Source organism: Arachis ipaensis, chromosome B10 (genome assembly GCF_000816755.2).
Source record: "Arachis ipaensis cultivar K30076 chromosome B10, Araip1.1, whole genome shotgun sequence".
NCBI classification, from domain to species: domain Eukaryota; kingdom Viridiplantae; phylum Streptophyta; class Magnoliopsida; order Fabales; family Fabaceae; genus Arachis; species Arachis ipaensis.
The window spans coordinates 120,250,608-120,265,722 of record NC_029794.2 but is presented as its reverse complement, the minus strand read 5'-3'; the positions used below and the strand labels follow the sequence as shown (position 1 = coordinate 120,265,722).

Genomic DNA, 15,115 nt, shown 5'->3' with positions numbered 1-15,115 from the left:
GTATCCTTGCAGGTGGCTCCATCTGCCCACTTACCAATATTCATAGACGTCATCTTTCTCTACACCGAGTGCTCTCAGGTCTCGCTACTCACCACCAGCCGTTCACCTAACTAACCGACTCAACAAACTGATGAACAAAATATATTTACAAAATAAGTAGATAGATATCTCAGCATTCAGCAGTAGACACCTCCTCCTTAAATTATCCAAAAGGAATAAAAGAACATGCTAACCAATCCCTCACATTGTTGCCACCTCCAGCTCCATGCAACAACACCATCTTCAGCAATATGATAGATACTATATTAGTATTAAAGTATTGATGAGAAAAGTAGACTAAGAGAAATTAATAAAAAAATAATAGAAAGGAATCAAGAGGGGACACCTCCAGCTTTGTAAAAGAGCTGTGCTTAGCAAGTAATAATAGATTTAAGCAAGAATAAACAGTGCTTTTAAATAGAGCTAAGTACCGTGATGAATTAGTTACTAGCTTGTTGGACTGAGGAGGAATACTGTAGAATGAAAAAAAAAGAAAGAGTAAACAGTAAAGCAAGTCAACGATTGAATATTACAGGTTGTACCTTCTAACAGCAAAATTATTTTAGGGGCAGCATCGTCACATTCCTCTACTAAAATTGCTTGCTCCCCAAGCTGAAGCAGAACTATATACACTCCCCTTCAATTTATACCTACTCTAATATTGTCCTATCTTCTATCAAACCTAACTTCTTAAATTTTTTCTGCCACATACACACAAACCAGAGCTATGGCCGTTATCCTAGGCCCACCTGAAGTCTCAACCCCAAAGCCGCTGTGGCACCACCGCCACCAACACCATAACCGCAGTCTCTGAACCCTTCACGGACCTAATGGTCTCAAAATTCAACATTACCAATCCCCCAATGGGCTTCACAGAGAACTGCTCCGCAATATTCTTGTCATCTGACAACACATGCCTCGACTTCTTCTTCTACGTCGTCCCTGACACTCCCTTCGACTCCCTCCAATAGAGGCTTGGCGCGGCATGGAGCCACGATCCCCTCACCACACTCAAGCTTGTCTGTAACCTCTGAGGCATCTGCGGAACTGGCAAGTCTGATCGCGAGGGATTCTACGCTACAGCCATGTGGCTATTCTCTAACCACCCAAGACACTCGTAGCCAACGTCCCCACCTTCACCGAATTCGAATACTTCAAGGACCTTCTAGAATTCTCTACAAGCTTTTAGAAGGTTCTGATCTCCACAAGAATCAGAAGGAGCAGTGACTCACCGTAAAAGGCTCCAAGTCTAAGAAGAGGAACAAAAAGATGATGAAAACAAAAGCATTGCACCAGAGGAGTAAGAAGGAGACTGTCCCTACTCTCAGGGAACACAAGAAGGTTTCCATGGCCAAGAAGCTCCTTCACCGTTACAAGAATGATGCACATTTTTGGCTTTTCCACGATAGCGTCACCGATCACTTTGCCAATTGTTTGAAGACCGATATAGAGTTACTGAATTCCAGCAGATCAACGGATATTAGTCTTGCGGCGAAGTGGTGCCCCTCTCTTGACTCTTCCTTTGACCGATCCACGCTTCTTTGCTAGGCCATTGCGAGGAGAATCTTTCCTCGCGAGGGTAAGTCTGAGTATGAAGGAATCGAGGAGACGTATTATGCTTACAGGATCCGCGATCGGTTGAGGAAGGACGTTTTTATCCCTCTTAGGAAGGTTCTAAAACTTTCCATGGTTTTCATCGGTGTGAACCGCTTGGATTTGATCCCATACAATAGAGTCGCCTCTTAAGGCATGACAAAGAGAGGTTCCAGAAGTACCTTGAGGTCGTGAAGTCAGGGAAGACTACCATTGCCTCTAGTGCTTTGCTTCCTCATAAGATCAGAGCGCCTTTGGGAGACGTGGCAGAGCTTCAATGGAGTAGAATGGTGGGTGACATGTTCAGTAAAGGTAAGATAAAGAACTGTTTGGCTGTGTGTGATGTTTTTGGGAGTATGAGTGGGGTTCCCATGGAGGTTTTTGTTGCATTGGGACTATTGGTGTCTGAATTGAATGAGAAACCATGGGCAGGAAAGGTTATCACATTCGGTGAAGATCCTCAGCTTCATTTGATTGAAGGCAATAATCTTAATTCCAAGACTAAGTTTATTAGGGAGATGGAGTGGGGGATGAACACAGATTTCTAGAGGGTGTTTGATCACATTTTAGAGGTGGCTATAAATGAAAAATTGAAGGCAAATCAGATAAGTAAAAGTAGGGGTGCACACGGCCCGGTTCGGACCGAAGACCCGACCCGGGCCCGAAGCATTTTGGATGATGAAGACCTGTACCCAAAGTGACATGGGATTCACCTGGAAAAAAGAAATGAAATCTGAGAAGGGAGTGAAACTGGGAACGGGCCATAGCTCGGGTCACCCAGACCCGACCCGATCATCATACACATCACATAATTAGTCATTATATATTTTGTAGGTTTCTTTCATGCATCCACATCACAAGGAACAAGTTGACAACGTTAATGGCTATTGATGGAAGATGGTTATTCTTATGTGGAATTTAAGTATTGTAAACCTTAATATTTTGTGTTATTAGTCATTATAAGACTATAAGTTAATGTTTTATATTTAGAATACATAAGACTTTAGACTAATGTATAATATTGTGTTATTTGTATTGACTTAAATATTTGATGTTATTAGACAATATTAGTATTGATTGTGATTATGCTTTAATGTTGAAAAATAGTTGGTTCTTGTTATATTTTTCTAAGTGAATTTTACCATGTCAAATAAGGTGAATTCTCTGGTGTAGAAATTAAAGGGTTGTTGTTTCTACACGTATAGAAAGTTGGTGGCAGGATAATTTAGTGACACTTGTCCACTTCAAAAAGCCAATTCTGAGAAAGCTAGTGGCAATGTGCAGAGAAGACTGTGAATCCGTGAATGTTGACACACGGGAGTTTAGAAGATTACGGGATGAAGTATGTTAATTAAGTTGTATTACGGAATCCGTTATGATAGCTAATAATGGGTCTATCTGAAGTGGGTTTTTTGGGTTCTAAACTCTTTGTAAATGGAAGAGAAAAAAATGGCCTTGGTGGTGGCTTTAGGTTGCTTCGTTGGAAATAGAAAGAGTTGAGTTCCTTTGGGTGGCGGCTCCACGTATGTTGGGGTAGATTGGTCAGTTTCACTAGAGAGTGCACGGTTCTGTGGGTGGAACGTTGTCGCTACGCCAAACACAGAGGACCGAAGCTGGGCGAGACTGCCATTGATCGCAATCTGCCGGTGGAGGTATGCATTGTATATTTTCCTTGCACAAAGTCCAGATGAAAATATTATGCCATAAGTTTTTTTCGTCTCTGAAATGTGGGTATGGTCTTATTTGGGTTAAGACGTGATGTGCTTCCTGAGAATAGGTTAGAGTTTTGATTCTACCTTTGTCGGGCCGTATTCATAATTTCTGATCACAACAATCATGTCCTTAAAGTTTGCAATTGTAATAATAGAAGTTAGTTTAAATAGCATTCCATTTTAATTTTCAATGGTAACTTAATTTAAACAGTTCTCACAATTTTAGCAAGCAAGGGTGTTATTAATTAATAATTTGCAATGTTAATATGCCAAATTAGTTCGTTTATGTGTGTAGTCTCTTTGCTAAATAGGAGTAGTGGCGATTAAAATCGGTTAGCTAGCCATGTTCTTATTATCAGCACTGATCATCTGTTATTGTGATGCATACAAGTATAATGCAATGCAATCTTTAAAGTGAGTAACATGCCAATATAGCATCACAAAATGTTTGACAATCTAGCTAAAAGAAAGAAAAATAGTGTGAACAATCTTTGGCAAAATGTTCCATAATGTAGCTAATAACTTTTTTTGAGCATTTTATCAAATATTATTTATCTTTAAGGGATTTTAAAGGTGGTTTCTTTCAACAGTTAAAATTTTAGCTTTAAATCTTTCACAAGAGTATATACACAAAATAATAGTAATCAGTGGCAGACATGGATAATATAGGTAAGTGTAGTGCAGTTACATGGAGTTCAAGTCACACGCATTCTGTTTTCCTAATTCTGTTATTCTGTTATAACAGAATTAGTAGGCAGATTAGTTAGTTGCTTTCTTCTTCTTTATATAGCTAAATGTATGCAATGAGCTTCACTGAGTTAGTTCAATGCACATACACATTATAGTTACTATTCTCTATAATACAAACTCTATTAATAAAGGAGTGTATGCAATTTACCTCCATGTTCAATGGACTGACCGTCTGTCGTGTATCATTGAGCATTAGGGCCTAATTTGCCAATAACTTAAGTAATCTGTGATTCTGCACGTGGGAACCATAACTACTGCCTCCGTTGTCGATCACTCAAACATGTTCTAATAAAATCATTAATCAACATCCACCTGCTAACTCCCATATAATTAGTTAAAAATTGTGAAGGATGAATTTTTTAACTCATCATTCTGCAATGTGCTGTTACTAGAAGTTGGTGTTGTCCATTTTGTTGTTTCATTTGAAAACAAATTGCAAATGCCCTTCATTTCCTGCACTCAGTCATGATATTCAGCCTTTTATGTTTTGCAAAGTAAAGAAGGTCCCTTAGAGAGAAGCTAAATCCAAATGTTAAATTCGTAAACCATTGTGTTTGTTTATTGTTAACTTTTTGGAAGTTTTACGGGTCCTAGGAACACCAAAACTTTGAAACAGATTTTTGAAAATGAGTTTATCTGCATTTGCAAAATATTTTTATGGAAGCTGTTGATCCATAAGATGATTGTCATGGACATGTAGTTGAAATGAACCTCCTAAATTGAAAAAAGAAAGGACGAAATTTGAAATGCTACAAGCAATATGGTTCCCTTCTACTCCTTTTGATTATAGATTGAACACTATCTATATATCTGATCTTTGACTTTCTATTGCCTTGTAGATGTGCAAGGAGATTGATGTTGCAGAATTTTTTGCGTAGTCCATATCGTTGTGATGTTCTTCACGCCACCTTCTTAGGTCATCCTTCATTGCTTCTATCACAGAATCTACCATATCTACATTCCTAAGAGCCATATATGTTGCAACCTTAATTTCTCCAATTGCTTTCAGGTTAGCTTCTATTTTCATTTCTTTGATTGCTTCCACCTGAGCGCGTGCAACAGCCTGTGTATCCTAAAAATAGCTTGAACAAGCATTTCTACAAACATAGTAAAGGCAACTGTAGGGAGTGTTTAGATTAGTTGTGCAAGAAATGACTTATATCAATTACTGTGTGAATAATTTATTTTTTCATAACTGATTATGAAAAAAAATAATTGGGTGTTATTTGGTATGAAATTAATGAGTATGAATATTCACGTATAAGGTATGAATAACCGTATAATGAAAACAAGGAAGTAATTGATTACGTTGTTGATAAATGTGAAAAGACTAAGAAAGGGAAAGTAAAATTCACATTTGATTCTATGAAAAAAGATTTAAAAGGACAAAACATTCATCTAATTAAATGAAAAAAATGTTCATTCTTTTCACAGCCAAATGGCAAAATGAGTACTTTTAAAGGAAAAGGGGAGAAAAAAGGTGGAATCTTACAGTGTAAGAAAAATAATAACTTGCATTTGTCAAACATTTTCATTTGTATTTTCTTATTTTTCTAACATGTCTTATCCTAATAGGTTTAAAGATAAATTTTTTAAGCCATTAATTTGTATTGCAACCTGCAATTATGAAACCTACTCTAACGAACGATACTGTTTGTTGGGACCTATAGTAAAGTTTTTATTTCAATGTGACCGTTGTTAAGGTTTTATTACTTTTGTACATGAACAAATCGTTGATTACATTAGGTAGTCCTTTAGATTATTATTATCATCATATGAATGAGTCTAATTCCCAGGCATAATTGTTTTATCTTTAGTGTTAGTTGTTCGGGTTTTAGAAATTAAAAACTTACTCAATTAAGTGTATCATTCTAAAAAGATGACAACTTTTTAAGAATTACAAAAGAAAAGTTAGCAAGTTAATTATCACGAAGTATATTCCAAGTCGGCACTACTTTTTCATTTAGTTGTGAAGTTGTATACGCTGCTGTGGTTATGGACATTTTGATGTATGTATTCTACTTTCGCAGATGGGAATTAGTCGCTTTGTGGCGAGTAACGTTAGAGATGGATCCAGTAAAGGAGTTGTTGGGTATGGTCCAAGTAACCAAACAGATGACTCCGTTGATTTTGATGTAATGAATGAGGATTCAAATGAGGAAGCATCTGATTACGGAGATGTTTGGGAGTGACAGCAGAGGATATTAATCGGATGGTGTTTCGAGCTGAGCGACGAGCCTATGAATTCTACATGCAATTAGGAAAATGCCATGGGTTTGTGGTCCAAAAAGGGGATTACGGCAAGGATGAGAATGGAAATTTGATCCGTAGAAGGTTCTTCTGCAACATGGTCGGGTTGAGAGATGGGAGAAGCACTATGCAAGATTAGATAGGAAGAGAATGCATAAACCGAAAATACGCATAAACTGCGAGGCAAAGTTATCAATATTTTTGGATCGAGATACTAGTATTTGGAAGGTGATCATTCACCACAACCATGACTTGACCCCGACAGTATGGTTCACTTGATGCCTCACTTTTGTGGCGTGTCAGATGCTGCGAAGGCACACATGGAAAGTATGGATAGCTATGGACTTTCTACATCCAAGATACTCGGATACATGTCTGGAATTGCGGGAGGTTACTCACTACTGGGGTTTACAAAGAAAGATCCGTATAACCACATAGATAGAAAGAAGCGGGAGAACGTCGCCGATGGTGACACAAATTCCACCGTCATGTATCTGCAAGGAAAATCAGCTGCGGATCCGATGTCGACGACGAGGTATAACATCACTGACGAAGGTATATTGGCTAACTTGTTTTGGGTAGATGGTGCCAGTAGAGCGGACTTTCAACACTTTGGAGATGTTGTTGCCTTCGACTCCACGTACAGGAAGAACAAGTACAGGAGACCGTTGGTGATATTCTCAGGAACTAATAATCACAGACAGACCACAATTTTTGAATTCGGGCTCCTCTTGGATGAACTACAGCCTCGTACATGTGGATGCTTGAAAACTTGCTGGAGGTTATATGTAATAGGATGCCGTCAGTGGTCGTCACAGATGGAGATGATGCAATAATTGCAGTGGTTCAAAAGATTTTTCCAAATGGAACCCACCGGCTATGTGCATGGCATCTTCAAAAGAACGTCACGTCGAACGGGAATGAGATGTTTAGAGATTTATTTTCCAAATGGATGTATGCCAACATGGGGGTTGAGGAATTTGAAAGTGAGTGGGCCACTGCTACAGAGGAGTTTGGTTTCAATGAAAAGTGTTGGACTCTATAGATGTATGAGAAAAAACACATGTTGGTCAGTGCATATCTGAGGGGAAAGTTTTGTGCTGGATATCGTACGACATTGAGGTACGAGGGGTTAAACTCTCATGTCAAAAAGTTCTTGAGTTCCAGGCACGCAATATTGGAGCTTGAGCAGAATTTGGAGGTGTTTGTATGTGAGTACCGACATAATGAGATGGTGGCACAATTTAACTCCGTAATTAGCATCCCTATGATGATAACATGCCTTGATCCAATTGAGAGCGGGGCTGCACGGATGTACACATGAGCAATTTTCTCTCTAGTGAAGAAGGAGATTGATGCTGTCGGGGTGGTGAACTACGTAGCAAAGAGGAGGATTTCAACCACAATGGTATACACGACCAAGGAATACGGTAATCCAGGTCGTACTTTCATCACTTTGTTTGATAGGAACATGGCAAAACTGCAATGTGAGTGCAGATTTTGGGAATGAGAAGGCTTCCCATGCCGACACATGTTCTTTGTTATGAAGTACGACCATGTGCAAGATATACCGCCAAGGGTAGTTCTCACACGGTGGCAGAAAGATGCGAAATCTATCGATGGTTACGTAGAGCAGGGTCAAGCAGACGACGAGAGGGATTTTTTAGTTCGGCATGGGGCTCTTCATGATGCATCCCAGTAGATGTTGTTTCTTGGTGCCAGGAATCAAGTGGTGTACACAGAGGCCCTAAAGGGAATTCGGGCCTTGTGTACACAGCTAACCCAAGCAGTTGGCAGCAACGATGCAAATGAACAAGAAAGGCATGAAGGGTGCGTGAGGGACCTTGTCGTTGTTAGGATAAAGGGTGCACCCCCGAAATGCAAGGCAGCACGGTAAAAGGAGGAAGTGTACTATTTGCAAGAGACCTGGACACACAAAGAGGAGGTGCACGGATAACACGAGGTAGACATGGACAATGAGGGTAGAGTCCGACGAGTTATCAAGTGAATGCACTCAATACTAGGGTTAAATTTGTCATGTTATTGTTTCCAACTCATTGTTACATGTATTCGTAAATACGATGTAGTTTATGTCGAAACCTTAATCGTTATTGCTGCACTACTTGAATTGCACAAGACTTTGTTATTGTCATTTCTTTATTCGATTTTGTTTGGCAGGAAAACAAATCTTCCTCCAAGATATACGAAGCCAAGAAGCACGATGCTTGCTTGAATGAGTATATGAACAAGCCATAATGAAGAAAAGACCTATATTAATGGGTGAGCAGGGTGATTCTCCGTATCGCCCGCATGGTCCTGGCGAAGACATGATAGGAACGACGCAAAGCGGGAATGAGAGGTCAGAACATCCAATGGACCCTGGAAACATAACTAGGGAGGTAATCACGACTTTCAACTTGTATCATCGTGTGTTTGATTTGTTTTGTGAGTCGTTAATTTGGGTGCGGTGCAGTAGTAGATTAATTCAATTTTGTTTATGTGCAGGTGATAGAACTTCTCCACAACCTCAGGTAGGGCATTTGTTGAGTTTTTATATTAATATGTATTGTCTAGGATTAGTATATAGTCGTTGTTCATGAATGCCGTATGTGTAACACGAATTCAGATGTTTTAAGATGATACTTTGCATGTATATGTACCTGGATGATATGGGGATTAATTGTTTATTGTTTTGATTTGGTTTTATGCTCTTTTGTTTTTTTATTTTGGTCAGGTTGAAAAGTTTTTTCTTGAATTGCACTAGGAGTGTTTTTTACTGAGGGTGGACTGACTTCAATGGTCTTGAAGCCCATAAACTCTATTGATGAGATGTTGTTATTGGACTGAGGACAAAAAGGTCACTGTAGTTGATGAAACAAGCCACTTCGTGCATGGATTCCTTATACTAACAAATTATGGATCGTATGACTTCCATCATAACTGTGCAAACATGTATTAAGACTAGAATTTTGTGAGCATGAGTAATTTAATTAACCCAATGTACATGCATATAGAGTGAATAAGAATGAAGGGTCTAATTATCGTTCATACAGCATGGTTAGCTATGAAAATAACTTTTTTATTTTTCATGTTTTTTCTTTATTTAATAACTAGTGAAATGTGTCATTGAAATGATTGTAAATCAATGTCTTGAGTAACAAAAATGACTTGGAAATATACCACTTAAATTTAAGTGATGAGTAACGGAAGTTTTTCATTAAGTTCCTTCAAGACACATCATACTGTGAATGGTTAACTTGCTTTGAGAAGAGTTTTCTTTTATTTGGCATGATGCTTTCATTATGTTGAAAGATAGCAACTTTTTCAATAGTGGCGTTAGATAACCAAACAGCCTTGGTTAGGCCTATATTCTTGATATTTTTTTAGGCATCTCAAATATTAGACCTTAAAACCTAAATTCTTTATTCTAAATTTCAAAAAATAATGCTGAAGTATTTCAGAAGAAAATTATCATAAACATATTAAACCGTTAAATATATGAAATAATTTGTAGTTAATAGCAGTCATAATAATACATATATTCACCAAAATAAGATTCATTAAACCAACAATCTCCGTATTAGTAAACTGAGTTGTAGATTCTATTGGGAGTCCTGATATTAACACAAAAATAGCAACCCAAATAGTGTAGGGAGATGCCCACATCCGAGTGCAGCACACAACACTAACCACCATAACCTGTTTTTACTTAACTAATCAACTAAAAAATTGCCCAAAATACATCCACCATACAAAAAATTAGAGTGTTATCTTCGGCCACCCACGGAGAAAAAAATCTAACAAAAAAGCATAACAGCCCCATATTGTCAAGGTAGCAAAGACAACTATTAACTTAATCAGGGCTTCACGCTTGGATGCAACCTATGCAGTCATATAGTTAAGCTCTTCGAGCTGCTACTAGCAACCGACAATGCTTCTGCGGGGGGTTGGGTTCCTTGGTTCTTTGCCCTTGTGGCTGGATTATCAAGTGTCTCGTTCCAATGCTTGCAAGCAAGCTTGCAAATTTCATCTCTAGTCGGGTTAGACTTTGCCATGATTAAGTCCAAAGCTAACCTCATTCTGTTGTGGTCGTTAATACCCTGTCGTGGAACAAAAAAGATAAATATCGCATCAGAGCGTGCAAGACAGTCTTATCAGAAACTAGACAACAAAAGAAAAAAGTATGTGAAATTATCCGGCATGTGAAATGCATAACCTCTATGTCATATGAGGTCCAAATACTAGAAAGTTGCATCTACTGTGCAACCCATATGCCACAATCACGGCTAAAAATATTAAACATAAACACCTCTTATAAGGATCTAATAGAAGTCTAAAACACACGATACGGAGAGAGTTAACTAGGAAACTGACGAGGTTGGTTCTTGTTGGCCGGTGATGGGTTCCCTAACTCTGTATGCAGACGTTAAGGGTACGACACTCTTGGTCTTGCTGTACAAATTCCTGTCCCTGAGTACTGTTTGTAGGAAGAAGGCTTGGATTGGCAACAGAATATCAGCCGCACCAGAGTATGCAAAGATACATGTCAAAACCAAAAATTAAATTTAGAGCATTAGAAATGAGGTAATTTTACCACATATGTCATTTGGTCCACCCTAGCGTTGCGCTCTCTGTGGTCTTTCAAAGAATCCAAGTAGATGAGATGCTCATCTTTTAAATCCATGACCATTAAAAACCCACTAGGTACAAAGTTAACTGTGCTGCATGAAAACTCCAACAACTACCAACCTTGGTGATATCATCCATCGGGCTCATGAATCTTCTCTTGATAAACTCCAGGGTTTTCGAGCAGTAATTACCAGGGCTTAATGCAATTTGCTGACATAAAAGATGAAAACCAGCAACTATTAATCCATGTATGCATATTAGCTATCAATGTAACATATGAAGCAGCAACCAATTATTCTAATAAAAGTCCAATGTTTTATTCTTCTCAATGGTTTGCTTATTAGTACCGAAGCTAGCTTATAGTCTTTCTACTGAAATTAATAGCTAAACGTGGTGAAGTATACCAATCCCAGTATGATATAATAATATAAAGAGAAATGAAACGCAAGATACAATTTACTCCAAATTTTAGCTGTGCATGCAAACTTTAAACAAAAGAGAATATGTCTAAACTACTACTTACGGTTACGGTGGGTTCTCTGCTGGAGTATTATAATAAATCAATTACAGTTCTTGTGTTATATGAAAAATTAAATCTGAATGTATATCCTATAAACGCAACCCACATCAGTAATGACCAGCAAGAAAAAAGTATAAGATGTAAGTCACATGCCCCAAAAAGTTGAGGGAGATGGAACTCATAGCAAAGCTAGTAGAGAGCCACCAACTCGGCTCAGAGCGTTCATCTGTCAAAACCGTAGCAAGAAGATTGATCACCTGTGTCGCATGAGCACACATATTAAGCCTGGTCCGATAAGACAACATTCTTATTTCCTGGTGCCACAAATTACATACAGTAGAGACTAGCTTACATCGTCTATTAGCTCTTCCCCTGGGCACAGGGTACAAAAGGCATGCCGATCCCCCTGAGTATGCTCACTAGGAAACAAAACCTCTCTACATCCCACAAATACATCACACAGCTATGTCACCAACTTTTATGAACAAGTTTTTCGAAGGGTGAAAAGTACTCAGAAAGTGAACTAACCTTTTATCCAGACCAGCGTCGAACACATATGCCACAACCGCAAGCTCCAGGTTTGAGAAGAACATGCCTTCCGGGGGCCTGAAAACGAGGTCAAAAACCTGCAAAGAAATGTGAACACATTCTAAATACTCATGTTGTGTAATTACAGAAACATGAAGAATTGTTCTTTCTTCCTATACACATACAATACACATGGATTAATTCTGACCTGGGGCATGTCTTCCCCCTGCAATAATCCACCTCGGTTGCGTCCACTAGGATGGGGAGTGCTAAACTCGATCGAATTAGCAGGCACCTCCACATCGCAGTTGAACCCGATGGGAAACTCTAACTTCCTCTGCAAGATAATATCACCCTTACGGTTACTAAGAAACCTCGTTTGAGTCAAATAGTTACTAAAACTGCTACAGAACAGAGTTAGACATGCTAACCTTCAAGGGCTTTCGGCAGGGTTATCACCTTTTGATGCTGATTTCCTAGAATCATTGAACTTGCCTTTTGAACCCTTCATGCTGACTTTAATCTGTTCCTCTCTGCAGAGATGTCTGCCGTCTTTCGCCATTGAAGCCACCATTTCCACCCCTGAACTGGAGTACCCTTTCCTCTTTGAGGGACACACCCCTTCCCTGCTCTTAGGTCCTTCCTGCAATCCTGGTGAACTCTTTTGACCCACGTGTTCGGACCACAGGATGTTTAACATGGTCGAGTGGCCTGCCACATTCTTTGTTAACCTCATTGAATGTTGTAACTGAGTTGACACAGCTGACCTGATCGTCTTCTCACTCCAAATGATATGCTGCATGGAACATGATGTAACAGTTATTACATTGAATACATGCACCTAGTGTTATTAAATTATAGCATTACATAAAATCCTCACCTCATGAATCTGAGCCAGTACATCCATGATGGAAGCAACATCTACAGGGCCTTCTGTTGTTGCTCTTGCTGCCTTCTCCCTGCAAAGTTGAAACAAAAAAATCATGTCACTTTGCCCCCACAACACACAGCAGAATGACAAAAGGTGAAAATTTGTTCATCAACACACCTCACACAGTCCAACACTAACTTCTCCACCGTTGGTTGCGTCGGAGGTCCATCATTGTTGTCGTTCTTTTGCGACTCAATGGGTGTTCAACTCGGATGTGATGACTCTGCACCACAGTGTCACCGTAATCATGCGCTTTTCCACTTTATCAATGTCAATTCTTCCCAATACATATGAAGAGCTGTGAACTATGAAGCACGGATTCTCTCATAGTGCCAGTGTATCCGTGTCGGACACGAATCCGACGCCGACACGCGGCGGATACTTCAAACGAGCGTATCGGCGGCGTGTCTTTTTGCGGTGCAGAATTTTAGTAGAGCTGTCATGAATCGGAACGAGTCCGACTCGATTCAGATGTTCATGAGACGGATCTTTCTGCTGGACTGCAAATCTTGAATTGATTTTATGATTTTATGGCCCGATTAACCAATTTTTTCTTTCTAATTTTAAAATATTCTAAAATTAAAACAAATCAAAATTTAAATTTAAAAAGGTTGGTATAATTGGATGCAGACCAATAATTTCACAAACACAATAATTTTGATGGAATTTATTTAACTAAAAAAAAAGAGCAAAACCTACCCCTAGAATTTGAATCAACAAATAAAAAGGATTTATAACATTTAAAATTAACAACATACTTAGCCCCTATTGAATACCAACAATTAATGTAGCAATTCATCCAAAAATAGCAATTCAATTTTACAACAATTATGAAATCAAATGGAGTATGAAACATGCATTAATTTGTATACTAATTCCACTTCCTGACAATATCAACCATAAAACTACATCCATTGAATTAAAATACCCCATTTAAGAGAGGACTAGTACACCCACGTTCATATTACTCCGGATAACTAACACTAGAAGTAGAAGACAAATGATTCACATGACCAGCAACGACAAAATAAAGGAGATTATACACTAACATTGATCATCATTCCTCCACAAGCTCCTCGAACATTTCAACTTGCCTCTTCAGATCTGCATTCTCTTCCTCTAACTGACGAATGCGTTCCGACAGAGAAGACATAACTTTGGTGTTTTCTTCATTTCTCTCATGTTTCAATCGACATATTATGCGGTAGTTATAGTCACAAATTGCGAGACCAGTGGTAGACATTAGCTTTTCTAACATCACGAACGACACCTCTTGGCGAGCGTCATGATCATTCACCGAGACTGGCCCGTGAGCAACAAGCTCAAGACCCCTGTCATTGCTTGGAAGGACTACTGTATACCCAAAGCGAATCACACTGTCCAATGCCTTGGTCTCCTGCGCCAAAAAAATGGGACACCCAATCCTTAGCATGGAACACGCTCGCATCAACATCATTTCCATGAATTCAACGAGCAGAAACGGCTGTTCTGCCCCAATCGTTACAATGCCCCGCCTGTCACCTAAAATCGCAATTGTTTCTGATTTTAGGAACATGAAAGACTCTTCTTTAACACAAAAAACACCAACGGTAACTTACCTGAGCCTCCCCACACCTTACTACTATAGCTCCCCTTTTCCACACCTCTGGCACCCACCACAAACAACGGCGGCGGCGTGGTTCCTCCGGTCTGACATCTAACCCCACCACCGGTGTGTTGTGTCCCACGGGAGCCTACCCCGACCTTTCCCCGACTGATCCATGCCACGGCTTCGTCACAAACATGAAATCCTTCGAACTCAGCGTGGTTATACCCTAATACCTACTCATTACAATCTTCCTACGTAGTGTATATGCCTACTTGTCGACCATGCTGAACAGCGTAATAGGGAAAACGCCCCATTTCCATTACTTTCTTTCCTGCCACTCTGTGGTTGTTAAGTTTTATCTGCGTTGATCTTTCACTCTTTGTCAATGTGTTTCAAAAACCTTTTTAGAGGGACAACAAGTGCCCTCACTGAGCTATCCCTTGGGAATCGATACTCGTATAGCATATAACTATAGCTTCAGGTGGATTGGTTTTCTTTTCCGTGTCCACTACACATTCCACAATCCATAGTGTTGGTGATTATTATTTTATTATATATATAATCTCATAAAAAAG

The 15,115-nt window shown here is 39.2% G+C and overlaps 2 protein-coding genes across 3 annotated transcripts; one reads left to right on the top strand and one right to left on the bottom strand.

Moving 5' to 3' along the window:
• Window positions 1,309-2,180, top strand: LOC107621157. The gene is made up of 3 exons (XM_016323193.1): window positions 1,309-1,530; window positions 1,588-1,710; window positions 1,773-2,180. Exons 1-3 carry the CDS (start codon window positions 1,309-1,311, stop codon window positions 2,178-2,180), a joined length of 753 nt encoding a protein of 250 aa, XP_016178679.1.
• On the bottom strand, window positions 12,140-12,884 carry LOC110268080. 2 transcript variants are annotated; one of them, XR_002356129.1, is made up of 2 exons: window positions 12,453-12,884; window positions 12,140-12,358 (listed from the first exon to the last, which is right to left on the bottom strand). XR_002356129.1 is itself a non-coding variant. In XM_021113985.1 (2 exons), the coding sequence occupies exons 1-2, from the start codon at window positions 12,821-12,823 to the stop codon at window positions 12,306-12,308; spliced, it is 396 nt and encodes a 131-aa protein (XP_020969644.1). In that variant the 5' UTR covers window positions 12,824-12,884; the 3' UTR covers window positions 12,140-12,305. The 2 variants fall into 2 exon arrangements, 1 of the variants encoding a protein (XP_020969644.1); XM_021113985.1 differs by having other exon boundaries at window positions 12,481-12,884.